The following is a 25,929-nucleotide window of genomic DNA, read 5'->3' as shown; positions in this document are numbered from 1 at the left end:
TCTAATCTCTCTTTGATGGGACAAAACTGAGAGCTCTCAAAGCACCTGCACACCAGCACTGAAACTGGTGAAGGTGCTGGCAAAAGCAGAATCCCATTCAGTGTGTCCCATCCACCCTCAGCTGATCCCTCATGTCCACTCACTGTTCCAGCCCATCCTGAGACGTTCTCTCTGACCCAGATTTCCTTCCTGCTGGTTTTCCTGCAGGCTGTTTGCAGCACAACTTGATCATGCTTGATAATGTTATTCTGCCTCTGTAAATGAGCTGTTGCATCTGTTTCACCAGGATCAGACTTAGTGGATGTGGGAACCCTTTGTGGGCTACTCCCAGTGTTTATTAACTGTTGTTGCAGTGGGTCAGACTCCAGCCCAGCACCTTTGTAGCTGAATTCAGATAAGATTGCAGAGCTAAGTGACAACAGCAGATCAAATTTGATGGTATTGCCTGTAAAATAAGACTTAGGGGGAGTGTTCCTACATAAGCCTGGGGATCAGCAGGATTTACAGTACTGTGCTCAGGGAAGACATCATGGACTTGGTGCTGTAGCTTCATGAAAGCAGCTGCTTCAAGTGCTGGAGTGATCCAGTAGGCAAATAGACTAAAGGTTTGATTCAAAGCAGCAGAGAAGAAAATAAAATCTTGTCTCCTGTTGTGTGCATTCGCAGCACACCTGAAGCTTAAATCCTAATGCTCCCTTCATTGCCCCAGCTCAAATACCACCGTAAAGTTTGGAGAGGTAGTGAGAAGTGTGACAGGAGTGGTTAGGGATGGTTTCCATAGAAGAGGAGATTAAACTCATGTGAAATGTTTCTCTAGCAGGAGGAAAGGCAACACCAGAGGTGCATGAAATTGTAATTTATGTGGAGAAAATAGACAAGGAATGATTCTTCACATTCATGTTAGGGGCAGCCAGTGAAGCAAACAGGGTAAAATGAACAAAAGGAAGCACTTTTTCCATCCAGAACATTTTCAGATGTGCAGCTCGTTGTCAAGGTGTGCTGTGGAAATCAGAGCATGAAGAGCTGTAAGTGCAAAATTTCTGGAGTATGGATCCATTAGTGACTGTTAGCATTGTCATCTGGGTTTGAGCTTCTGCTCAGAAGTCACATTTGCTGAATGGTGCGGGCCAGGAAAAGATGCCAGGAGAAAGCAGGCTCTGTCTGCATACCCTGTTCTCATACTTCTCCCAGATTGTTCCTTCCTGCCTGGGGTTAAAGGCAGAATGCTGGGCTGGGTGAGTTATGTGACTCGTACAGTTCCTGTGGGGTGTCTTTTCCTCTGTGATTTACTAACTTGGAAGATTAGGAGGACAAGTTGCCTGTTCCATGTAATTGTGGGTCTCCTGGTGTGCTCCCTCAACTGATGTGTTGTCCCATGGCTGTTAAATCCTGGCACAAGGCCATTTCCACAGTCAAGTAACCGTGAGCTTATTTCTTGAGCGGATGGTCCTAAATCCTGTCTGGCTTTTGGAATGGCTGCCAGGTGATGCAGTTATTCCCAGGTGAGTTAGCTGGAACTCACAGAATCACTGGGTTGGAAGAGACCTTTGAGATCATCAAGTCCAACTCACGCCCTAACACCTCAACTAAACCATGGCACTGAGTGCCACATCCAGTCTTTTTTTACACCCATCCAGGGATGGTGACTCCACACCTCCCCAGGCAGACAATTCCAGGACTTTATCATGCTTTCCATAAAATACTTTTGCCTAACATGCAACCTAAATTTCCCAGTTGACCAGTACCCCCAGGTTCCTTTCTGCCTGGGCGCTGTCCAGCCACACCATCCCCAGCTGATAGCATTGCATGGGGTTATTGTGTCCAAAGTGCAGGACTGGGCACCTGGATTTATTAAACTTCATCTTATTGGCCTCTGCCCATCCATCCAACCATTCCAGGTCTCCCTGCAGAGCCCTCCTACCTTCCAACAGATCCACACATGATCCCAGCTTAGTGTCATCTGCAAATTTGCTAATGAAAGACTCAATCCCCTCATCTATGTCATCAATAAAAATATTAGGCAGAACTCCACAGTACAGCCTAGCACTTTAGGAAAATGCACTATCCAAGAAAAATATGCTCCAAGGCAGATCAGCTAACATGGACATATCAGGATAGAAGAGATGAATTTAAAGATGCAGGTCTTGAACTATATCATTCAGAAGGGGTAGAATTCTGTAGCTCCAGGATGTGGAAGGCACTCCACAAGGCCTGGTGTAGCAGAGCAGTGAACACAGTGCCCAGGAAGTTCCCTGTGACTGCCATCCAAGGTGAACACTGAACTTCTCCCTGTTTGCAGACCCCACCGCTGCATCAGTAGCTGCCAGTCCTACTCGACCTTCAGCTCTGAAAACTTCTCTGTGTCGGATGGAGAGGAGGGGAACACAAGCGACCACTCGAACAGCCCAGATGAGCTGGCCACCAAGCTGGAGGACGAGCTGGCTGAGAAGCTGGAGGACATGTTGTCCCAGACTCCAGAGATCCCCATTGAAATCTCCACGCAGTCGGATGGGCTTTCGGACAAAGAGTGTGCTGTGCGGAGGGTCAAGACTCAGATGTCTCTGGGCAAACTTTGTGCAGATGAACACAGCTGTGAGGTGAGTTGGTTATTCCCTCATCCTTCTACTCAGTGGAAAAAAACTACATAAATGTTATGGAAAGGAATCGAGGGACCAGAAGTTGGAACACTGCCTAGAAAATGCTGTGGTAGGTGTATTATGGCAAAGCAACTGCTGCAATACCCAGTCTTCCTCCTGCTTGGCAGAAGAGTGGGTGGGGGAAAGTAGCACAAACAAAGCTGAACATAATGTGCTGGTCAAGATGAGTGTGATCTTGGGAGCCCATCAGATTTGCAGTTGCATTACGTGGGATGAAAATACATAATGGAATGGAGTGGATATAAACTGCCTCAGACATATCCCTCGGCAGCCTTGCTGACAAAGCTGGGATGACTTTCTTCCTTTCTCTGCCTTTCAAGTGTTTGGGAGGAATAGGGCAGAGCCTGCTGCATGATCTCCTCATAACCCTGTGTTTGGGAGTGCTGTGGCCAGGTATTTCTGTGCTGTCCCCTCTCTTTTGGGAGACAAGTGACCTTTGATGGGGCAGTCGTGCGCTGTGCCCTCTCCCATGTGTGCCACTCTCCTCCTCTGCAGGTGGTGACCTTTGCCTGGCTGCTGTGACAGACTGGGATGTGTGGGTGATGTGCAGTACAGGAATGGTGCTCAAGTCTCCCCCTTTCCTTTTGTCTTGCAGAACCCACCACAGTTTGGAGAATCAGACTGTGACTCTTCTGAAGGGGAGTGTTCTGATGCCACGGTCAGGACCAATAAGCCCTGCAGCTCTGCTACTTGGTAATACAGATCTCCCCCAAAGCTTCCTGGTACTGGCATTTTGATTTCCCTGAGATTCCACTTCATTCCCCTTCATCACACTTTACAGGAAGAGAAGATGCTTCTCCTTCCCACCCCAGGAGTGATTTGCAATAACCCGAATCTCTGGAAAATGTCCAAATGAAATTAATTCTCTTTGAGCATTTCAATCAAGAATGGCAGGGATGTATTTTATTGAATAATCTAGTTACTGTAACATGGATATTTATTTTTTTGACATTTTAACACTTTTTACTGTAAAGAGTGGATTGTATTTATAGACACACAGACTTGTTGCAAAAAAAAAAAAAGTTCAGAAAGCAAGCACACTACAGAGAAAAACATCCTGGGAGTCCTGCCTGGACAGCTTTGTGTACAGACACGGGGGATTCTCTTGCTGCTTGCACAGGGGACCAGGCCTCGTGGCCCTGAAGATTGGAGAACAGATCAAGAAAACTAAACCACTCAGTCTTATCAAATGAGGAAAAGCAGAAAAAGACCTGACTGTAGGGTCACCTGTGAACAAAGTGTTTTCAGTATAACCAGCTGGGTCATTTTTAATCAGAAGGTGGACATGTTCCTGGAGAAAACTGGTACTGAGGTGCTAACAACCAGGGTCTTCTGAGTCGATACATCCCCAGGAATGTAATGATGGGTTTTATTTTAAGGATTTTTAGTTTCTTTTTTTAATCAGCATTTTGTTGTGAGATCCTGCAAATGTATTCTAACCTCGTCCTCTTGAGAATTGGTATCAGAGCACTTCTTCTTACCACCGTCCTTGCTTCACTCTTGGAGTGTCAACCTCCAGCTGAGCAGGGAAACCTCTCTCAGATGCAGTGTGCCATTTCCCAGTTTACTTCCTCCTCTTACCTCCTGTCTGTTTCAGTCAGTCAAAGAAATCAATCAACTCAGTGTTGGCCAAGCAAGGACTTGCAAAGCATGGAAAGCACATTCCGCAGAGCCCGAGCACTTCTGGGGAGGACGCCTGGAGTGGACTGGGAGAAGCAGCCTCTCACCTACAGCAGCATCAAGAACCAGCAGAGGGCTGTGTGTTGAGGGGGAAGACTGGGAATCGCTGGCCTGGCTGAGGGCATCAGCCCTGCCCTGTCTCCTTATTCACTGTACATTCTTGGAAGCATTAGCAGCTGTCTGCCATTCACGGCAGGCCTTGTGCAGGGAATCCTGACGTGGCCGTGGCACCGCTGTGTCTCGGGTGTGCCCCGAGGCATCTGTTTCTCCTCCAAGCTGAAACTCTGCAGGTGCAAGTGAGGATAGTACTGGTATGTGACAGGCCGAGGCATTGGCAGATGAGAAAAATTTGTTTTCTGATAGAACTCATAGTGCCTTCCCTTCAAACACTACTCTTCTAAAACAATATTGAAAGAGAACAAAATGATAGAGCACGTTCCCCTCCTTCCTTAGTTGATGTCCCCCTGCAAGAGCTCTCCCTCTGCCCTTCCCAGTGTGCTGGCTGGCACAGCCAGCCAGAGGTGAACGGCAGGAATGGACCATGGACAGGTACTTCTGTTGCTTTGTTTGTTTACATTTTATGTTAAAATATTGGTTTGAATTTAACTGTGGTAATTTATAGCCTCATGGCAAAGTGAAGGAAAATGTCTTACTTATACAGAGAGCAGTATTGTATGAGTTAAATTATCCCATATTTTTAAATTTTTGTAGCTGGACTACAGACAGATCTTAAGTTATGATGTTATTTTATTATTTATTATCATTTCTGTAGATCAGAAGGTTGGCTTCACCGCTAGCACAATTGTAATCTCTGTGTGTGATGTTACCTTCTCCCTGCTCACCAGAGGGGTGGGAGCAGAGCTGGGCTCAGTGGCTGTCAGGAGTTGCTGCCTCGTGATTTCCAGGGATGCTGTTACTCCAGGGCAGAGAACAGAGAGGGCTGGATGGCTGCAGTCAGGTTCCTCGTGGGCAGAGCTGCAGTTTGCTCATGTTGCTGATGGTTGGCAGCCTCTGAGCTGGTGGGAGTGTGGGAAGGGTGGTCAGGGTGTGAGGGGCTTTTGAATTGATCACACAGTGAATAACTGTGACAAGAATTCCTGGGCCAGAGCATCCAAAACGATGTCAGGGATGAGGGCAGTTGCCCTGGACAGTGGGTCCATGTAGTGGGTCACTTTGGCAGGACCAAACAGGCTCCTGGAGAGGGAGTGGCTTGCTCACCCTGCTCTGGGCAGAGGCAGAACCCTGTGAGGAGTGAAGCTCTTTCCTGGCTCCTTCCCACTCTCTCCCACCCTCCGTTTCTCCTCCCCAATGTTCTTTGTCTCTTGGCCAGTGGCAGGAGGAGCCGCCAGGGCCAGAGATGGCTTTGCTGTTGTGGTGTGAGAGGGGGTTTGGTGGTGCAGAGGGTTACTCAGGAGGCTGGAGGCCAGGGTGTGGGAATTTAGCAGTGGAGAACTGTGTGCACATAATACCTTGTGATGTAAAGAGAGGTGGAGAACTGCCATCAGGTGTCCCCATCAGAGGGTGCCAAGCCCTGTGCACCTGGATAGACTCTGCTCAGATCTGGCAGGCTCTGGGAGACCCATGGGCAGCACTGGTATCCTTGGGCAGTCCCACAAACAGCCCCAAAGCAGAGCTGCCTCCAGCTCAGGGCTGTCACTGTCCCTCTGGCCTGTGGTGATCCAGTCCCTGATAAACAGATTCCAGAGGGATTTGGGCACCTGTGGTCTCTTTGTAGGCTCCACCATGGGATGAAGCTCCACTGGGCTCGCAGAGCTTTGGTGTTTGGGATTTTGAGACTCTTCTGAGCCAGCTGCCCTGGATGCAGCTGATCCCTCCCCATCCTTGCCTGGGCAAGCAGAGCTGCCCCCTCCAGCCTGCCACATTTAGCTGGATTCTCACACCCCGGGTCATTGCACTGTTCCAGTCCAGTGTCGCTGCTCGTCCCGCTGCTCCTGCCCCTGCATCCCTCTGGGAATGCCACTAGGGCAGCCCCTTCCCCCACCCCTGGAGGTGCCACCCCAGCCTCCCCTGCACACGTCCCATGGCCTTGCTGTGTGTGGGCAGAGCTGGCTCAGCACCCCCACATTCCTGGGGTGGTTGCTGTCAGTTCTGGGGGGGTTGTGTAGGATTTTCCTTAGTGACACCCCCTAGGATTGCACAGACACAGTCCCCACATCGCTGTATGGGCACCTCTGCTGCGGTTCCTTGCACTTCCTCTCCTGGCGGGGTCTGGGCTTGAGAGGTGCAGGTGAGCCTGCTTACTCCTTGTAGTAACAGCGCATTCCAGGGCCGGAGTAAACTGTGGGTTTCCTTTCCAGCATCCCGAGTACCCTGATCCCGTTCTCGTGGCTGCTGACAGCTCCTGAACACTAGCCTAGATTTTTCTCCCAGAGCTGAATGTTGCCCTCCCCACTGTCGTGTTAAGTACCCATTTCATCTTGGCCCTGTCCAGTAGTGTTCATCCCCTCCTCCCTGCTCTGTGGATTCCTGAGACAACTTGATTTTTTTTTTTGTATTGACCAGTGTACAGTGATGGAAACAAGAATGACTATCAAAGCAAACAATGCATGGAATAAAAAGCCAGTGTACTTCAATGCTGCAGGCTGGTCTGGTGATCTGGGAATGGGTTCTCATGGACTTTGGGATGTCATGAAGCCTTGCTCTGGGGTCTCCCATCTGCCCCCTTCCATACCAAGAAGGTTACTTTATCCTCCCAAGTGGATCTCCTCATGGAGAGCAAATACCTAAACCCCAAGAGCTGAGTATCATCCTGGGGGGAAGAGGGTGGTGAGGCCTTGGCACAAGTTGTTCAGAGAACCTATGGCTGCCCCTGTGTCCCATGCCAGGCTGGATGGGGCTTAGAGCAACCTGGAATAGTGGAAGTGTCCCTGCCCATGACAGGGGGTGAAACAGGAAGGGCTTTAGGATCCCTTCCAACCCAAACCATTCAGGGATCCTAAGTTCTCCACAGCTGGGACAGGGCCCACCTCTTTATTTGGAATCCTCCTAGTTATACAGGAGCAAATGCGTGGGTTTCAAGGTGCTTTCCAAGGACAAATCTCTGCCACTCAGGCACATCCATTCCTGTTCTTTTTCCCTTTATTCTCTATGGGCAGTAGCAGCCACTGGCAGACCAGAGAAGCTGTCTCAAGTGTTTTGACATGACTGATTCAGGCAGCTCAAATCCTGAGCATTTTGCTGCAGAGTGTACTGGTTTAACACGGAAATCAAAGAAGAATCTTCTACAGTTGCACCCTGAAACACCATTATTTTTTCAACTTGGTGCTTGTACAGCTGCACAGGAGCACATGGCTCATCATTTCTGGCCAAAAATGCTAAATCTGTCTGCAGTTGGAAGGAGAAGGGAGGGCCTGCCTACTGCCCGCAGGGTTGTGCTTGGCCAGTGATCCACAGCTGGGTTCTGGTTTGCTTTCCTCACAGGATGCCAATACTCCTCCTTTTATTCCCCACAGCCTCAGGCACACAGGAGACTGGTTTAAATGAAACAGGCAAATTCACTGAGTGTTCACAAAACCCCTGTATCTCTCTCTCGGTGCAGATACATGCACAGATAAACATTCATTAAAAATAAGAACGGACACCTCCTCTGAGATGAGAAGGATGATTAAAAACTGCCACTGTCCTTGGTGGCACAAAGCATGCAGAGTATAACCCCTGGGAAGAGAGTCCTGCAGCTTTTACCCCAAAACTGGGGCACCTAAGCCATCACAAGCTCTTTCTGCCATTTAGTGTCTGAGCTGGCTTGTCGCCATCCAGCTTCAGGTGTTTCTTGCTGTATCTCTTGATGAGGGTCCCTGGAATCAGCGCTACCACAGCCATGGCCAGCAGCTTGAGCAGTGTGTCCCAGGAGAAGATGGCATCCAGAGAGGTGATTTGGGACAGAATGGCCCCTGTCTGCACACAGATGAAATTGTATGGTGTAAGGCCTGAAGGAATCAGAGCAGAAAAAAGCTGTTAGTTCCCCCCTAGAGAAAATTAGCTAAACACACCCAAAGCCAAGCACAGAAATCACAGAATTGTTAGGGTTGGAAGGACCTCTGGAGATCATCCAGTCTAACCCCTCCTTGCTAAGGAAGGGTTACCCAGAGCAGGTGACACAGGAATGTGTCCAGGGGAATTTGGAACATTTTCAGAGAAGGAGACTCCACGCCCTCCCTGGGCAGCTGTTCCAGTGCTCTGCCACCCTCCATGGAAAGTTCTTCCTCATGTTGAGGTAGAACTCAGTGTTTTAATGTACAGCCATTACACAGACACTGGGGTTTGTGCTTGTAACAGAAGGAACTATGAGTAAAGCAAAATTTGCAGCACTGGGGCCACCTGCAGAATGCTCAAGGGCAGCACAGAGGCAACAAACCAAGGGTCAGAGTCCCAAGTCTGCCCTCCCTGGCTCAGTGATACCAAGAGCAGCAGTGTCACACTGTCCCCTCAGGCTGTGTCCACAGGCCTTACCAATGAGAACGGAGAGAAAGAATTGGGACATGGGGATGTTTAAAATGGGAGCTGAGAGGTTCAGAAACCAGTTTGGTGTCATGGGGAACAGCCTCAGGAACAACAAGAAGAAAAATAAGCAGCTCCTGTTCTCTTCTACCTGCCAAAAAAAATGTTCCGTATCATTCCTGCGCCTCAAACAGCAGTAACATTCAAATGGCCACGATACTGGAGTGAATTTTTCTTCTAACATGCCACAGTGTACCATCAGTTCAGAACTGAGGGAAAGCAGCAATACTATGTCTGTATGCAAGCCTAATGATGAACCAGCCCTCTCCAAAGAAGGGGTGGAAATGGGATCTCACCAGAACAAAAGATGAGGCAGTCAAGAGCAGAACCACCTCCAGTGTACAACACAGCATGGGATGGATGGAGGCAGTTCTGGAGCACCGGGGCTTCCCAAATCCTCCTTTATTTCATATCTGCTTTTCTTTAAGATCCAGGATTTTCCTGGCAGCCCCTCTGCCAACAGGTTTGCTCCAAGAGAGCAGCCTGCTCCTAGACTGTGCCCTCAGCAGGCGTGGTGCATCCCCTGCATACTCTGGTTTTCACTGTCACCCCAAGAGCAGCCTGGCCCAGGGCCATCGTGGGTGTCAGCAGAACTGCCAGCTCTTACCTTCCCTTGCAGCAGAGCCACCTTCTCAGGGAAGAAGTGGACTATGAGCTGCTTGCCAAAAGCTGCAGAGAGCAGGTAGCAGAAGGTGGCTCCCACAGACGTGAGCACTGAGCACAGCACCAGCCCCATCCATGGTCCAAAGAGTGCTCCAGCCAGGACATTCTGTGGGGACAACATGGAGTGAGGTGTGGGGGACATGGTATGTCACAGAACCACAGAATTGTTAGGGTTGGAAAGGGCCTCTGGAAATTATCCAGTCCAAATGCCCTGCCAAGGCAGGGCCCCCAGAGCAGGTGACACAGGAACAGGTGGGTTTGGGATCTTCAGAGAATACTTTGCCCTCCCTTGGATATCTGTTCACAGTGTTCTCCCACCCTCCATGGAAAGAAGTCCTTCCTCATATTGAGGTGGAACTTCCTGTGTTTTAGTTTATGGCCATTGCTCCTTGTCCTGTTGCTGGCCACCACTGTTCAGAGTCTGGCACCATCCTCTGACATCCCTTGGAGATATTTATATGCATTAATGAGGTCCCCTCTCCATATTCTCCAGACTAACCATCTCTCATCAGAGAGATGCTCCAGCTGCACCTCTTTGTGGCCTCTGCTGGACCCTCTCCTCCTTGTCTCTGTTTTCTTAAGGAGCCCAGATCTGGACATGGCACTCCAGCTGTGCCTCACAGGGCTGAGCAGAGGGGCAGGATCACTCCCTGACCTGCTGGCAGCGCTCTGCCCGGTGCATTCCAGGGTCCCACTGCCCTTCCTGGCCCTCAGGGCACGTTATCCACCAACACTCCCCGATCCTTCCCAGCAGAGCTGCTCTCCAGCAGGTCAGCCCCGACCCGTACTGCTACTAAAGGTTACTCCTGCTCAGGTGCGGGCCCGCTCGGTCCCTCCGGCTCCTCCTGCCCGATCCGTGAATCCCCGGCCCCTCGCCCTCGCCGCCCTCCCCGTACCAGGAGGCTGGAGCCGGGAATGGCGAAACTCTGCTTGTACAGGTACGCGCCGCAGAACAGGGCCAGCGCCGCGCCCCGGTGCTGTCGCTCGTAGTCCCGCAGCGCCTCGGCCAGATCCCGCAGCTCCTCCAGGTCCGCCGGGAATCGCAGCGCCCTGCGAGAGGAGAGACGCACGGGCAGCCCCGGGGGAAGGGAGGGACACACGGGCAGCGCCGCCGCCCACACCCACCTGCGCGTCTGCCCCGCGCTCAGCCGCACCGACAGCAGCCACAGCGCGGCCGTGGCGGCCACGAAGACGAGCAGGAGCCCAGCCGGGCGCCGCCACATCCCGGGTCGGGGCCGCCGCTACCGCCGCCGGATGGAGCCGAGCCGAGCCGAGCCGAGCGAAGCCGGCCCCTCCCGGCCCGGCCCTGCCGCCCTCAGCGCCCCGACCAGGTGCGCAGGCGCGGGGCGGGGCCTCTCTAAGGGGCGGGGCTGCGGCCCGTGGTGGCGGGCGTGGGTCTCAGGGGCGTTAGTGCGGCTTGCTGCCGCCTGCTGCTCCTAAGGGCTCCCAGCCAGCTCAGCCGCGGACAGACGCTTTAAATCCCCGTTTAAAACCCTCGCTTTAAGCCCCTCTTTTAAAGCCACTCTTTAAAGCCATGTGCCGCCATGGTTTTATTGTCACTCCCCCAGCCCGTTTGTACACTGCGTGGAGAGCGGGTCCCGCTGCTCGGCCCCCGCAGAAGGCGCCCAGGCCCCTCAGGTGAGTGAGTCCCCACACGGCGGGGAAATGTCCGGGCACAGCGTCCTCGGGACTCGGCTCCTGCTTCAGCATGGGATAGGCTTGAAGGTTTTCTGGGTGTTCTCATTCAGGACCAGGTCGTATCGGCACAGCTGGGGTCTGTGTGAAAACACGGCCAAAAATAAAACACGGCATTTTTTTTCTGCAATCTCCCCACCTGCTGCAGACGTACATAAAATAAGTCATCTTCTCAAGAGAACTGGCTCCAAGTCCACCTGAAGTGAGGTTGGCTTTAAGTCAGGGGTACCTTGAGCATTTTACCATTCTGTTCTACGTTATTTTTTGCTTGTGGAAAAAAAGGATCACAAAAAATCCAGCAGGCAGAGTCTATGGTTCCCTTTAAGCCAGTCCACAAAACAATGTGGTCCTTCCAGCCCACCTGCCTGTTCCTGCCCCTTCCCTGCTCCAGGCTGCCACTGCTCTGACCAAACACATATCTGGTCTGGAGCTAGTTCAGCCAAAAAAACCCTGAGGAAATACTTGGCCTTTCACTGGGGAAATATGAACATTAGCCCTGTGTAGTGGGTTGAACAACAGGGAAGGGGAGAGGGCAGGACATCCCTCCCTGTGGCAATGACTGATTAGATGATGTGTTGAAGGTCCTGAACTGTGTTTATGGCCTGTGGCAGCCCCTCATCGGGGAGAGACAGCATCCTGTGATTAAATATTAGGGCATTTGTGTTTGCTTTTTAAAAGACTAAATGTGTATCTGGGACTGGCAGTGACTGTGGAGGTGTGGGACAGGAGGCAGGGAGTGGCAGCAAGGGAGAGCTGAAGGACCTTGTTTAGTAGATGTACACAATCTTTCCCTTGTTCCAAGGCTAGGATAAGTGCAGCAGAGCTCATGAAATGCAAAGAAGCATGCTCTGCAGCTCTATATGTCTGTTTGCTTCACCTTCCTGACCCTGTGATCTTCCAGCCTTGTTTTAAGCCAAACTCAAAGCATGGTGTGGTGTCCGCAGTGCCCTTGCACACAGGTCAGCGTAAGAGATTCTGAGCTTGCTGAGCTCAGGCAGAGTTCCAAACCTCCAGAGGTGGGAAGCTTAGGGGGAGGACAGCAGAGCAGACAGAGGCTAATGAGGTGACAGAAATCTCATCAGCTGTGTCTTGACAGGTACCCCCTGATGTTGTGGGTACCAGCCAGGGCTTTGGGGCAAAGCAGCCAGCAGCTCCCACTTGCTGGAATTCCAGGAGTAAATTAATCTCCCTGCTTCACTAGCCATACAAATTGACTGGGATATAAAATGTCTATTTGGGGCTGAACATCTGTTCTTCACAGAGTGCTGCATTTCCCTCCATCCTAGAGCTCAGGCCTGGGCAGCTTCCCAAAGGTAATTTTTTCCTGACCAAAGGTTAAGGTGTCAGGCCTCATCAGAGTCACATCACATGTGACATGTTCCCAGTGCAGTAAGACAGCCTCCGTGTTCAAGTAAGTATTCAGCTGTGGGATTCCATTAAAGAGGAATTTATTCCCAAGATACGTGTATGTGAATTACTAAATGTTAAATAAATCTAATTCTTCTGCACATACTCAGCCAGGACAGGAATCTGGGAGATTCTTTTACTTCTCTCCAGTCTGCACCAACAGAAATGGTTTGTTTGTAAACATCTGCTCACCTTTCTGGGTTTGTCAGTGAGTGGAACCTCATTTGGAGAATCCTGAGTTTGAATTTTGGGCCAATGACAGATCCTGTGGAAAACGTCAAGGAAATTCTTTCCACATTTTCAAGATCCTGGTCAAACCCAATGAGCAAAGTGATTCGTTTGTACTGCTGGAAGGTGGCAGCTTCTCTAAAGGTAAAGCAGATGAGAGAGAGTGTCAGAGAGTCACCAAGAGAATAGCACTGGGTTTAATGTAGTCACTGTAATATTAGAAACAGGCTGGGGGAGGAGGCCTGAGCTCGTGATTAGTTTCTGATTTACAGTAAATGGGTTTGGATTTGGGTCTCCAGGTGTCAACCTGCTCAGCCACTTCTGCCCTCAATTTTTTGGGGTGGAAGTGGGGACACAGAGGTTGGATGCCATTTGGTCCCAAACCAGAATTTTCACAGTGACTCTGCTTTGATCCCAAGTGGACTGAAGCCATGTGATATTTGTACCTGGCTGTCTGTGCAGGCCTGAGCACTGAGTCACTTTGAGACACGCATGAAATCTGCACTGGCCTTGGTGTGGGATCAATGCTGATTGCTCCAGTGCAAGCAGATATCAGATATGCCTGAGGGAATATGCACTTGGAGAAACTTGGGGAAACTAGTTGTGCAGGTTTGTTTGGCTGAAGTGTAGTTCAGATCAATCAGGAATTTGCATGTCACATAAACACCTTTAATTTGTCTCTCTGAGTGGATTTTGGATGTGTTTGGATATTCAGGCCCAGGTTAATCCCCAGCTGTTGTGGGCACTGGGAACTAGAACAGAACACTAAGAGGAAGGAAAGAGGGGGAGATATTTTCCCTCCTGCTTTAGTGGAAGCCTAGGGCAGTTATGCTGCTGGCTGAGATTGTCCACTTCAGTTCTTAAGATGACAGACCAAAAGGCTGGGCTGCCAGGGCTGTGTGCTGGGGGAGGCTGTGGAAATCCCTTAGGGCCAGGAAATCCCATGTGCACTAGCAAGTATCAGCAGAGAAATTGGGGGAGGATGTGTCATCTCCTCCCAGATGCAGTTGTACCAAGGGATGCACTAACTCTTAGAAAAGCTCAGACCAGTAAGACTTACGGATTAACTTTTGATTCTGCCTTCCTCCCATCTTCATCAGCCAGCACGATGCTCAAGGTGCCTCTCCTGGTGTCTTTGTTCCATGTGATAATATCCACCAGGTAGTGATAGACTGAGGGGAGAGAGGGTGAGTGGGGTTAGACCCTGTGGGCTCAGTCTGCTGTCCAGGCTGTGCACTTGTAGAGGATGGACACAGCTCCTGCAGTTTATCTCGAAAATCCCTCTCTCCTCCCTGTTCTCCATCTCCCTTTGCAGAGATTTCAACCAGAAACACTAGGAGGTGTCAGGAGAGCACTGCAGCAAGGGTTATCCATGCAGGACGGCCTCTCTGTATGGTTCCCAGCATGCTGCCTTTCACTGCCTGCCTTCCCCCTTCACTTCCAGACTGTATTTCTTTCTTCAGTCCCCCTCTGAACCCCTCAATTTCTGTTCTTTGTATCTGTCATCTCTGTCACGGAGCAGAATTTTCTGTTCTTTCATCTGTGAGTCTGGATTCACTTGCTGACCAGCGCTGGAGCTCAGGCCATAATCCCAGCCCATGCCCTGGTGTGTTGGTAATCACAGGGATGAGATGAAGCTTTTCACCTTGGTGAAACCACGGATTCTCTTCCTCTCTCTCTGCACCTCTCACTTTTCTCCAGGGTAGCTTTTTTACCTGTACAGCCTGTCTTTCTCTCTTATTGTTCCCACACACCTCTTACTTTCACAAATGAATGGTGTGTTCTTTGAAACATGATTTGGGAACTTTTATACTTAATTTGAAAGTTCTCAACCAATTTCCTAGAACTGTAAGCAAGTTGGCTTTCCCAGCACTGAACAGGTTGGCAGATAAAAGAAGGTTATGGCAAGCCACAGATGGACACAATTCCATCCAGCAGCAACTGGAGTTCCTAAAATGCTGGCTATAACACCGCCAGCAAATAACTATCTCTGCTTGGCTGCTGCTGACAGAGGCAATGCACAAAGAAAATAATTTCAGAAATCTCAGTCACTTACTGCAAAATGGCTCTTTGTCTGCTGTGTCGAAAAACATACTTGTCACTGGATGGCTCTGTTGTGTTAAATAGCTTTTCCACTCAGAGGCATAATAACCTGCAGGTGCCAGTTTGAAAATGAAACCAAGTTACTGCACAGGTAGATGAGCTACTAAATGGCTGAAAATAAGCAAGTGTTTAATAAATAGTGCATTGTGTGCCAGCTGCCAAGTCGCACTGACACACATCCTCCTGCACCCCAAAGGCTTAGGACTGAATATGCCTGGTTGCTGTTCAGCACTTTCTTCAAGCTGATCTTTTTCCTCATCTGCTATCCATGGTCAGGGGTTTCATTTTTGCAGTGCAGAATGAAAATCATCCCCTTGGTTTTGCCAGTTCTTTTCTGGAAGTGTCAGGTGTTTTAGCATCAACATTTCAGAGCTGCCAGCCTGAGGTTGGGCTGTCACACCCAGGCTGGGGCGGACAAGTCCAGAATTACCTTTGTTCACCCATTTGCCCTTCCTTTTCGAGCACAGAGGAACTTGTGGTGCTGGGAATTTACTTGTAAATCTTTTTTTAGCAAGAACAGGCCCCTGTCCCTCAAACTCTGCAATTGACGGACTTTAATTGACTATTTCTCTGACTTTAGTGTAAAGATCCCAAGTCTAGTTTTGGCTTCTCTAGTTCTGGATCCTTTACCTGTGCTTTCTGTTCTAGATCATAACATGATGTGATATTACAGGGAGCAGGCCTGAGAGACCCCAAAGACCTCAGTGGAAATAACTTTAGTGCTTTTGCAAAGCACCATGTTATGTTAGTCCTCCAGCAAAACATCACCCTCTGAGTTCCAGTGCTGACAGGCAGCTCAGTATTCAGGATGGATTGACATTCCCTGGATCCTTACCTAGGATGGGGCATGGCATGGGCCAGAAGGGTTCACAGCTGGTGCATTTGCCATTCCTGTAGTTCCTGTATGAGTTGCAGGGGTATGTGGTGATATTGCAGCTCTGTGTCAGGGAGGACAGGAACAGGAAAACAGACCTCTGGTGGTCACATTTAAAATACTGCAACCCTTAATCATGTACAGGGAAGAAATATTTCATTAGCAATCCTCATGCCTCAGGACACACCAGTGGACAGTCACTGATCAGTCTGAACCCAACAAATTGCACTGGGGAGCACTGGGCTGTGGCAGAACTGTAGGTGGGCAGCAGCCTCTCCCTTTAAGTGCACTTACTCTGCCTGTGTCTGCTTTGCTTTTCCTCTTGTCTTTTTGGTTTTAAAACGTTTGTTTGTGTGGTTGCTGCATTTCCAGAGGATCCAGCTATGGATCAATTTCTGTCTCTGGTCTTCTCTTCTCTCTGAGCGCAGGCCTGACAGCTGAATATTGCTTTTAGCTTTGCACACGACTTTCCATTTTGGTGTAAAAAACTCTTTAGAAAGACATAACTAATAAAATGAGTTGTGGCATGAGCAGCAAAATCAGTGAAGCCTCATTTCCTAGGGATTTTTGGCTCAGGCTGCTCTCATCTGTAGATTCTCTTGGGTCTGATAAGGGTTGAATTCACAATACTGCATTTCCTTCTGTAAGGTATCTTCTTTACCCAGCTTTCATCAAACCAGTTCTGCTGCCAGGCTGAAAGGCAAAAAACTTTCTTTTGTTCAAGACTAGGGCTGTGCCTTCCAGACTGCACCTTCTGTCACTGCCAAGGAAGGTGTCTTTGATTTGGGATAACTGCCTGCTCCACATTCATCTTGAACCTGTTTTCTGAACAGGTCCTTGCCACTGCTAGTCTTTGAGCTTTCGTGTATTACAAGTAATTAGAAACAAAAAATCCCACACATTTTCTGGACATAGCAACAAAACAAAGGCACACATCTGCCTGATAACTGATAACTTTTTGCACAGAGGATTAGTCCCACTCGCACTGTGACAGAGGCACAGAGAGGTCACCCTGACTCTCATCTCTGTCTGTTGTACATGAACTAAACCCCTGTCACACCAGTGCTGAGAAGAAGTTGCTGCCATGGCTTTCCCAGAATATGGATTTCATGTATTTTCTAGGCAGTGATGATAATCCTCTGGATTTCTCCTCTTTTTCTGATTGGAAACATTTTGTGAGGGTTTGTGCAATTCAGGGCAGGATTAATTACCAGAGAATATTGTCAGTGGGCAGCCTGGTTGGTCGGTCCCACCGTTGGGATAGAAGTCGACATGGCCCAGTGCTTCTCCGTAACCCAGTCCTAGCAAAAGGGAATACCAGGGCTTAGGGAGGGAACATTAAATTGTAAAATGCACAAGGAAATACGGCAACCTATGTGGAAAAGATGGTAGTTGTTTAGCTCTCAGATGCCTGCTTGTACAGGAATACTAATATCATCCCTCTGTTTAGGCAGCAGGCCAAACAGCTGTGACCCAGCTGGGTCATTTTAACAGTGGTATCAGCTACCTAAAATAAGTCTGTGCATGCAACAGTACGAAACGTGGGGGTTTGTGTCACTTGTGTGCAGGAGAGGAAAAGGTATGTGAAACCTGGATGTTGCTGTGCTGCTGAAATCTGACTTCCTGGAAGGGCTGGGAGAAGAAAGGCAGCAATTAGGTGGGAAAGCCAAATGGTAGGGGTAGAGTGGCCATGGGAGCAGCATGGGGGGCTTGGCATCGCTCTGCTGGCCTGGCTGGTGGGTCTGGAAAAGGACAGGGCTGAGGGAGAGTCCAGATTTGCCCTGCAGGAAAGTTTAGCTCTTAAGAGGTGGGATGGAGACTGGAAGCATCATGCAGGGAAACATGGTTGGGAATAACTGATTTGCTGTGCCCGTCACTGAGCTGTGGGGCCAGCTCTGGAAATGCTGTGTGCTTGGATGCAGCCTGACCCTGTGGTGGGATGTTGGTGTGTCCTGCTCTGGCAGGACTGTGCTGCAGGACCTCCTCCACTGGTTCCTAAGGAGGTCCTTGTAAGTCACAGGCCAGGTTATATAACTGCTCTGTCAGCAGCACGTTTTGGAATGCAAATAAACCAGCAGCTCCTGAGGGAGTGCTGGGGACAGTGTGGGCAGCACAGCGCCCCGGAGGCTCAGTGAGGGAGCCTGCTGTGCTCCTGGGCTAAAGGAGTGAGGACCCCCAGCGCTGCTGCCCACCAGCACCCCCCTTCCCCTCTTCCCGGTCGCTCTCTGGGTTTTCGTGTGCAGGAGGGAGATGGAATGCCACCTACCGTCGGTGTCAGAGTGAATGACATCCACAAACTGTGCGTCCGTGGGGTCCAGCCTCTCGCTCGGCGCCGTGCCCCTGTACAGGGGGCCCGCGGGGTCAAGGCCTGCAGCACAAAGCCATGGGCGTGGCATCACCTCACTGCCCTTCCTTGAGGAGGGAGGACTGCTGGAGGAAGGCTTACCTGTGATTCTTCCCAGTGTGCCATCAAACATCTGTCCCACAAAGCCAGAGATGTGTGCTCCCAGGCTCACTCCTATCATGTGCATGGAGTCAAGGGATGCTCCATCAATCTGAGATGTAAAAGTACTCATGGTCGTGTGTTTTTGGAAAATTAAAAAAATCAGGAAGACGAATGGAACATCTCCCAGTGTTCCACTCTGTGTAGATATTTCCCCTTTGACTGTCCCACATTGAATGAGCAGCCAGCATTCCTGTTTAAGGCCTATACCTCAGAGAGCTGTGATGAGAACAGTTCAGGCAATGGTTGTATTTTCCTGGGGCAACGACTACAAGTATGGACAGGAACCACTGATGGGCCCCAGGAGTAAAATTCCAGTTGTCCCACATGTGGTTCCTGCAAGGAATTAGCAGATCCTAAAGGATTCAGCATCATCATTGCCTATGCAACACGTTAGAGGAGCTGTGAAATGTAGCTGATCCCCTTAAGCTGCCTTTGGATATACAGAAAGTGGAAGTAGAGTTTCTATGTATGGGAAAACATGTCTGGAGAGCTTTGTACCCAGAAATGCAGAGACTTAGAGTGTAAACTGAATATTACACCAAAATACCATTGTACCAAGTCCAAGGGTAGGATTTGGCATTGCAGTACACATGCACTTCCAAAAATTAATGTATTCCTTTTTTAGGAGTTTCTATTCCCAGACTTCCTGCTGGTTTAAGCACTTCCTTTGTGCCCTTTACATACTGTGCCTTAATGACTGTATCGTAGCATCAGCGTCCAACTTACCAACATTTCATCTATAAGTTTCTTCAGAATCTCAGCAACTCTTTTGCACTTCCTGGCAGCATGGCTGTAGATGAGAGTCGTTGCTCCCTGGTTCCAGTCCACAACGATGACGTTCATGTCCTCTACAGAAAGCAGGAGATGCACCAGGTCAGGGATCCAGACTGGGGCAGAGCCTGTGAATCGGTACCCGTGGACAATGAAGGTCGTTTTCTTGGTCACATTGAGGTACTTGGAGGCTGTTGAGTGGAGCTCCTCGGCACAGGTTGGGTTCTGCCGGGTGTAGAGCAGCAGCTTCACTTTCAGATCTGTCCCTATCAAAGCGTTCCCAAAGCCAAGGGCTGTGAATGCAGGACATGTCTCCTGAGGATCTGAAAGGAGCAGAGTGGCAATTGGAGTTTGGTACCAAGGGGTTTTCTTTAGCCTCTTGTACCTGCCAACCCTGCACAGGGCAGGGAAGTGTGTTGTGAGTTGTCTGAGCACAGGGCTGCTCCTGTCTCCTCTCTCCCTCTCCACTCTCTCATGCTCATGACTGAAGTTACCTTGGAACTTAGGTTTTCTTGCTGTGTTGGAGCTAAGAGAGCAATGACACCTTTTTGGAGCAGCATTCCCTGAAACACCATGGCCCTGCTTCCTGTAGCAGCTGGGAGTTGGCAGGGACTCTCTCCAAAAATCGTGTTGGTGTGAGGAAGGTATTATTAAGAGACTAACAGGGGGGATTGTTGCTGTACTGGTTTGTGAGCACACCCAGGTGCTCTGGACAGGTTCTCTGTGGTATTCACATACTCTTTGAACAGAGAGAGACATAATTCTCTCTCCCACAATTTTTCCTGGGGAAGGCAGTGAGAAAGCTCAGAGAGAGGAGAGAGAAGAGAAAACATTTCTTATCTCTACTTGCTGCTCCTGTTGTTTGGCACACGTGGAACGTGTTATGGAGATTGTTTACTGAAGAAGGGATTTGTTAATTGGACTCTGGTGATGGTTGCTTGGATTGACTGACCAATTAGGTCAAAGCTGTGTTGTGACTGTCTATAAGGGGTCATGAGTTTTTCTTTAGTATAGAGTTTAGTATAGTATGTAATGTAATATAGTATAGCTTAGTAAAGCAATTGAACAGCCTTCTGAATCATTGGAGTCACTGCATGTTATTCCTGGTGGGGCGTCGTCCTGCATCGATAGGTTCTCAGCTAAACAGGTGTCCTTGGGGTTGGTTTGTGCCTCCAGCCTGGAGCTGCCAAGCTGCAGAGTCTTGCCGTGGTGAGGGGCAGCTCGAGGCTTCATTTGTATGTGCAGATGTGGCCTGGTATTCCAGACTGCATAATGGGGCACTCTTGGGTCTGTGAGATGGTAATTGTGGTTTATACACAGCTGAAGTGTAACTGAATTTTATGTAAGTACTGCTCGATGGGATGGCCTGTGCCATTGGAAAGCCTGTCTTTGTTCTTTGCTTTTCCAGCAGAACACCAGCTGAGTCTTCAGAACCCAATACAGTCTCCAACAGGGCACTGGCAGGGAATGGAATAACTGTCTCCAGACAGACACTACTTAGGAAGGCCCTCCCAGGTTTAGTAGCCTCTTCCTGGCTCACAATCCTTTCCCTCAAATCCTCATAATCTTATTGAAGATCCTTGTAGGGGAGAGTGTCTCTCTCACACATATGTCCTGGGCTGTAGTAATTGTTCAGGCTACAGTTCCTAGAGGAATTTCCCTGATCTTTGTTGCTTAAAGGACTGTTCAGTAGGTAGCAGGGTTTGGAAGACCTGCAGCTGTAAGTTAATTATGCTCTAGCAAATCTCCAATGCTCTGTGCATTTTAATTTCTGAATGATGAAACTCTCACAGTTTCTATGAGCAACTTTCCCTTTTCTCCTCCTCAGGAAATCAGGAGCATGAGAGTGATATAAATGCTATGTGCCCAGCACATAAAACAATCTGCTCAGTTGCCACAGTTCTGCTAATTACTTTGTAGAAGCCCCAGGAGCTCTAGAAATAAAAGTTAATAGGCTAAAAGGATGTTGCCGTTAAGTCCAACTGAATATTTTTAATTGCTACCATAAATTCAGAAATAAATTTTAACATCTGAAATCCATTGAGTCCTTCCTGTTTAAAGCCTATGGTAACATATGAATGGTGTGACAGGAGTGGTGGGAAATGAGCCCCCAGCCAGGCCCAGTGAAATCAGAGGCCTTTGAATGCAGGGTGTCCTGCCTCTGCAACGCTTCACTCAGAGCTCCCAGGAGCAATGTGACTCTGGGCCCTGCTCCCAAGAGGAAAGGTGACCTGGGTGGCTGCCTCCTGGCCAGCTCATTCTTACAGTGCCAAGATGCTCCAGGGAAACAGCAGCAAGAGTTCTGTGACACTGCTCTTGTGGAGATCCCAAAGTAACTAGCAGAGAAAAATTAACATTTTTTTGCTCATGCACACCAGCTCACACGGTGAGACTCAGTGACTGTCCTCTAGGTGCTACTGCAGCATAAAAAAATACAACTATGTGTTTTACTAATAACTAGGCATTGTTTCAGTTATTGTATATATTGTATATATACTGTTGTTAATTATCTTTACTGCCACTGAAGCTGTAGCAATACAGGCAGAAATGCCAGGCAAGAATTGCTTCTATATGGTGCAAGATTGCACTGATTGCTTAATTTTTTTCTGTTATCTCCTGCACTGTGCTGAGGCTTGCCCAGAGGAGCACTTTGTTTGTCATAAGAACAGCCCAAACCTTCTGGTACAGAAGTGCTTTCAAAGAGCTGGTCAGCATTTGCTGGTACCTAACACAGGGACTGTATAAAGAGCCTTGTTATATCTGCACCAGGTCTGTTACATTGGTTCTGTTTTGATTAACAAAATCAAATCATGCTAATAAGGGGAGGAAACGTGCCAGCTTCTCTTCTGGCAAGCTGGTGTCAATCCCAGCCTCATCCACCATGTGTTCAAAACCTGACACATGAGGAGGGCCAGTTAACCTGGCTTTGCTCTTCCTTCTGCTAAGCACAGTGACTCCTACCCAAATGGCTGGAAGTGTCTTTGAAAATCAGGATGATTGGGGCAGGTGGCTTAGTGAGATTTACTCTGCAAGCAAATAAATGAGATAGAAACTTATCCCCTGGCACTGTAGTTAACCCATGTCCAACAGGTCACTTCCCTCCAGTAAAGGGGAATGAACATGGCCATTAACCCAGCATCCCTGCCTTAGCTTGCTAGACAGCCTCTGGCAATACCCATTCTCCTTCTGCTCTATTTTCTGATATGTAAAATAGGAGGCAAACACTGGTTTGCTGGGCAAGATGCTCTGATCTCTCAGAACCTGCAGCAGGGAGCATAAAAATGTGTTAAATCCATGTACCTGCCAGGGAGCTGGACATGTTTGGTCTCGAGCCTGAGATCAGCCTCCACGGTGCTATTGCAGCAGTGGAGGCATCTTCAAAATAACTTGGTTCTGAAGTTATATATATAGATGTATTCTGAAGTTATATACTCCCAGGTGGGAGTGTTGCAGGGAGTAGAACAGTCCCAGGCAGACTCCTGGTATTTACTGCAGTCAGTGCTCTTCAGGCCTGCCTTCCCCTTGTGTCTCTCATTCCTTTCTAGGAGATGGTGTTTGGAGGCTTTTGATGTTGATCCTGTGGACAGGCAGGGTTTGCCATGGTGGCATTCTGGAGCTGTCTGCATGAATAAAGTAGCAGCTGAGGTTTTTACCAGCCTGTCCTCTTGCAAAGGAAAGTTCCAACAGATCACCTCAGTGGGTCAGTGGTCACTTGGCTGGATGTGTGGCTGTCCCAGCTGTGGTCCTTGGGACACACAGCTGTTTGCTCCACTGCATGGAGCTCAGCTGAGCATGTCACTGCTTCTCTGTCTGCAGGAGCTCTGGCCCACCAGCCCCTGCCACCTTGCCTGGGCTTTGTACAGTGAGTGTCATCAGACTGGTCTTAACCATCAACAATATCTTTATCCCCCTATAAGCACACTTGACTACCACACCACGAATCTCGAGAGCATTAGTGGTGCAGATTTCCATCACTTTTCCACAGGGAGGGTGTGCCCTCCATTCCTAAACTGGTCCTCAATAGCTCACTGCATTTCACTGATGCCTTTTCACACTGTTCTCTTTTCCCACTTCTCATGACTGCATTTCTTACAGAGTCTTAACCAAACAAACCAAGCAAAAGGCGACCCTGAGATTACTCCAGAGGACCCAATGAAACACAAGTTAGTTTTTATAAGAACACTGTTTTTTTTAACCCTGTTTGTTTTCCCTACAAAGCAGAGAGCTGTAACTTACCTTGCTCCCTTGTGTATGCTAACACAAGGCAGTACATTTGTTTATTGTTACACAGGTTTGTTCTGGTAGGGCTGTGAGGCTATCAAATGGAGCTTACTGTTCATAAATGGTAATTCATCCTTTGCCTCTGCCATACATGACACCCCTGAGAAGAAATCATTATTCTCTGAAGATTTCAAATGACATTTTCAGTGTCGATGGATAGTACTTATATAAGAGAAATGTTTTCAAAGGGAGGAAAAGATAGTAAAAAATAGTTCTGGTTTTCCATTTGGAACTCTTAGAACTGACTTCATTCATGTAACCAGTATAATTTGCTTTGCTGAAATAAATTATGCTAGTGAGAAACCCTGTGCAGTAACTGTAAATGCAGAGGGCAGGTACATTCATGTTGCTGTAAAGCACAGAAAATGTGTTATATTTGACAAAAACATTCAAAACAAATGATTGAGTTCTTACCTGTTTTCACCCCATACAAAAGGCAGATGAACACAACACACAGCCTCAGCATATGGACTTCCACATGGAACTTCTACGGGTAGATTTGAAGGATCCCACAATTTCTCTGGCATGTGTCTGCTGGCTCTGACAGCAGTTTGCTTGGGTTTTTTACTGCCAGTAACAGTAGGTGTGGTGAAAGGAAGTTACCAGCCAAGAAATGAAGACCAGTGAAATGAAGCTTCTTCTTAAGAAGGTGGGGCACCTTCTATGCTAGCAGGTTTCCTTAATTTAAATATAGTTTGCCTTGGGGGATGACTAATCAAAGACACAAATGGGTTGGTAGCTGTAAGTAGCAATTTGACTACACGTGTTGAAACTGAGGAAATTATTGCCTATTTGTCTTCTGCAAAGAATGTCAGGAAGATTGCAGATGTCACTGCAAGTCTGATAAGCATCTGGGTGGGGCAGGCGCTTGGTTTCACAGGGCCCTGCATTTGGAGATTTCATGGTGATCCCTAATATCTCCCATGTCCTTCCTGCTCTCCTGAGTGCCATGGTCCAGAGTCCCTTCTACAAATCCTGTCACCACCTCAGGCAGGAGACAGGTGCACAGCACTGTGTTGTGACAAAGGGAAAGTACCACTTAGAGGTGTCTGGCTCTCCAGTGGGCTCCCAAGCAACTGCTGTCTTGGATAACACTCATACAACTGGCATTCCCACATTTTCTCACAGACCTGCTGGAACCTCATAAATTCGGCTTTAATTCAAGTAAGGAAGGCTTTTTTTTTGTGGGATGGGAGGAAGGAGATTGCCAAGGAAAGACAACTGTCAGGGGCAGGAAAGGAAGTCTGAAATTGGAGCTGGAAGGTATAGTGGCAAAATTAGGAAAACGAGAGTGGTGGGGAGTTTGTAAAGGGATGAGAAGGGAGGGAGCAGGGATGGCTGCTGGATAGAAGTAGTGTGGTAGTTTTGCTTGGTCTTTTCTTTCCAAATTATTTTAACATAGGCTGGGGAAAGGGAACGTGGGGTGGATTAGAAATACCTGATTAAGCCCAGGCTCTGCTTTCTTTCCCTTGGTGATGATCCAGTGAGGAGCTGAACTATAAGAGCTCCCAGTGGCATAGCTGGTTCTTTGGTCCATGCCGTACTTATTATGCTTTTTGACTTTGCTAATTCTCAGGTTAATTCTTAACTCTTCCTGCTGTCTGCAGCTCCTTTTCCTTCAGACAAGTGTGTGCTGCTCCACTGGTGCAGGCATGAATCACACTTGAGGCAGAGCATGTGTCCAGCATGGTTCTTTCACAAGCACCTTGAGCTCTTCAGCCTCAAGCAGCTCAGCAATCTGAGTCTCACTGAACATGTACCATGCTGTGATCCCATTTGATAATCACCCAGGCAAAAGTTGGAGCTTGTTATTTTAAAGATGATAAACTCTGAAAAAAGACACCAAATAACATTTCTGGATCTGGAAGCTCCAGGACAGTGCTTCTTCTGCTGCACTGACAAAAGAATATAATTTAAACATTGTTTTCCTTCCAGCTCCTTTCTCACCTCTACCAGTAATCCTAAACTCTGTCAAAATATTTTCCCTTAACAAGAAGTTCTGCCAATGGTGAGACGGAATTGGTCCAACAGTGAAACATGAAGAACAGAAGGCTTTTACCTGTTGCAAAAGGCATCTGAGAATCAGAGATAAAATAAGGTCCTTCAGGGCTTTGCCTTTCATCTCAATACAAAAAGAGGTAACAATTTGTTGCCTGAAGCTAAGCCCTCCTCATTTCTTTTCCCCATCACTTTTTTTAAATTTTAATTTCCCATCTGAGGTTGCTCATCCAAGTGGTTCGCACGTCAAAAGGCCCTACAGTGGGACTGGCAGATTCTTCCTTGGAACTCTCAACCATCCCTTGGATCACCACGATTTTGAGTAACCACCATTTAAGCATAAATTAGACTGTCTGTTCACTGTACTCATTGGCAAACATTCCCAGGATGTCAGCACTGGAAATGCTGTCCACCACCACCATCAGATCCTGAGAGCAGGAATTCAAGTGCTTACAGGTTACTCCCTGCTCTTGATTCTGCTGACCAACCTTTCACATCTGCCCCACACATCCTGCCTTAGCCACACACTTGTTAAAGATGGCAACAAC

At 48.6% G+C, this 25,929-nt stretch overlaps 3 protein-coding genes across 8 annotated transcripts in view; 1 reads left to right on the top strand and 2 right to left on the bottom strand.

Moving 5' to 3' along the window:
- Window positions 1-6,931, top strand: part of MAP3K13 (mitogen-activated protein kinase kinase kinase 13) — a 71,797-nt gene extending 64,866 nt beyond the window's left edge. For 3 of the 4 annotated variants that reach the window (XM_059855131.1, XM_059855132.1, XM_059855133.1), the window contains exons 15-17: window positions 2,300-2,597; window positions 3,253-3,350; window positions 3,439-6,931. In XM_059855131.1, the coding sequence (XP_059711114.1) occupies window positions 2,300-2,597; window positions 3,253-3,350; window positions 3,439-3,475 (433 nt within the window). In that variant the 3' untranslated portion in view covers window positions 3,476-6,931. Of the gene's footprint in view, window positions 1-2,299; window positions 2,598-3,252 lie in introns of all 4 variants that reach the window. The other variant, XM_059855134.1, reaches the window with a different exon arrangement.
- Window positions 6,932-7,414: 483 nt separating this feature from the next.
- TMEM41A (transmembrane protein 41A) lies at window positions 7,415-10,838 on the bottom strand. Of its 2 annotated transcripts, XM_059855135.1 has the most exons (5): window positions 10,644-10,827; window positions 10,415-10,568; window positions 9,463-9,624; window positions 8,808-8,946; window positions 7,763-8,284 (listed from the first exon to the last, which is right to left on the bottom strand). In XM_059855135.1, the coding sequence occupies exons 1-5, from the start codon at window positions 10,739-10,741 to the stop codon at window positions 8,064-8,066; spliced, it is 774 nt and encodes a 257-aa protein (XP_059711118.1). In that variant the 5' UTR covers window positions 10,742-10,827; the 3' UTR covers window positions 7,763-8,063. The 2 variants fall into 2 exon arrangements, with proteins under 2 accessions (XP_059711119.1, XP_059711118.1); XM_059855136.1 differs by lacking the exon at window positions 8,808-8,946 and having other exon boundaries at window positions 7,415-8,284; window positions 10,644-10,838.
- A 211-nt stretch (window positions 10,839-11,049) lies between these two features.
- LIPH (lipase H) lies at window positions 11,050-23,937 on the bottom strand. Of its 2 annotated transcripts, XM_059855128.1 has the most exons (10): window positions 23,798-23,937; window positions 19,058-19,425; window positions 18,272-18,380; window positions 18,092-18,193; window positions 17,037-17,126; window positions 15,787-15,954; window positions 14,905-15,000; window positions 13,909-14,020; window positions 12,813-12,986; window positions 11,050-11,294 (listed from the first exon to the last, which is right to left on the bottom strand). In XM_059855128.1, the coding sequence occupies exons 1-10, from the start codon at window positions 23,847-23,849 to the stop codon at window positions 11,222-11,224; spliced, it is 1,344 nt and encodes a 447-aa protein (XP_059711111.1). In that variant the 5' UTR covers window positions 23,850-23,937; the 3' UTR covers window positions 11,050-11,221. The 2 variants fall into 2 exon arrangements, with proteins under 2 accessions (XP_059711111.1, XP_059711112.1); XM_059855129.1 differs by lacking the exon at window positions 12,813-12,986.
- Window positions 23,938-25,929: the final 1,992 nt, after the last annotated feature.

The sequence above is a fragment of the Haemorhous mexicanus genome, chromosome 10, assembly GCF_027477595.1.
Source record: "Haemorhous mexicanus isolate bHaeMex1 chromosome 10, bHaeMex1.pri, whole genome shotgun sequence".
Classification (NCBI taxonomy): domain Eukaryota; kingdom Metazoa; phylum Chordata; class Aves; order Passeriformes; family Fringillidae; genus Haemorhous; species Haemorhous mexicanus.
Note: the sequence above shows the minus strand (reverse complement) of the source record. Positions and strands in the feature narration are given on the sequence as shown.

Excerpts from the sequence above, each read along its gene's own strand:
- TMEM41A (XM_059855135.1), bottom strand. The coding sequence starts at position 10,741 with ATGTGGCGGCGCCCGGCTGGGCTCCTGCTCGTCTTCGTGGCCGCCACG. Across the intron at positions 10,569-10,643 it reads AGCGCGGGGCAGACGCGCAG|GGCGCTGCGATTCCCGGCGG; the intron begins GTGGGTGTGGGC and ends CTCCTCTCGCAG. Across the intron at positions 9,625-10,414 it reads TTCCCGGCTCCAGCCTCCTG|AATGTCCTGGCTGGAGCACT; the intron begins GTACGGGGAGGG and ends TTGTCCCCACAG.
- LIPH (XM_059855128.1), bottom strand. The coding sequence starts at position 23,849 with ATGCTGAGGCTGTGTGTTGTGTTCATCTGCCTTTTGTATGGGGTGAAA. Across the intron at positions 19,426-23,797 it reads TTTGTATGGGGTGAAAACAG|ATCCTCAGGAGACATGTCCT; the intron begins GTAAGAACTCAA and ends TGCTCCTTTCAG. Across the intron at positions 14,021-14,904 it reads AGACAAAGAGCCATTTTGCA|TCTATCACTACCTGGTGGAT; the intron begins GTAAGTGACTGA and ends CTCTCCCCTCAG.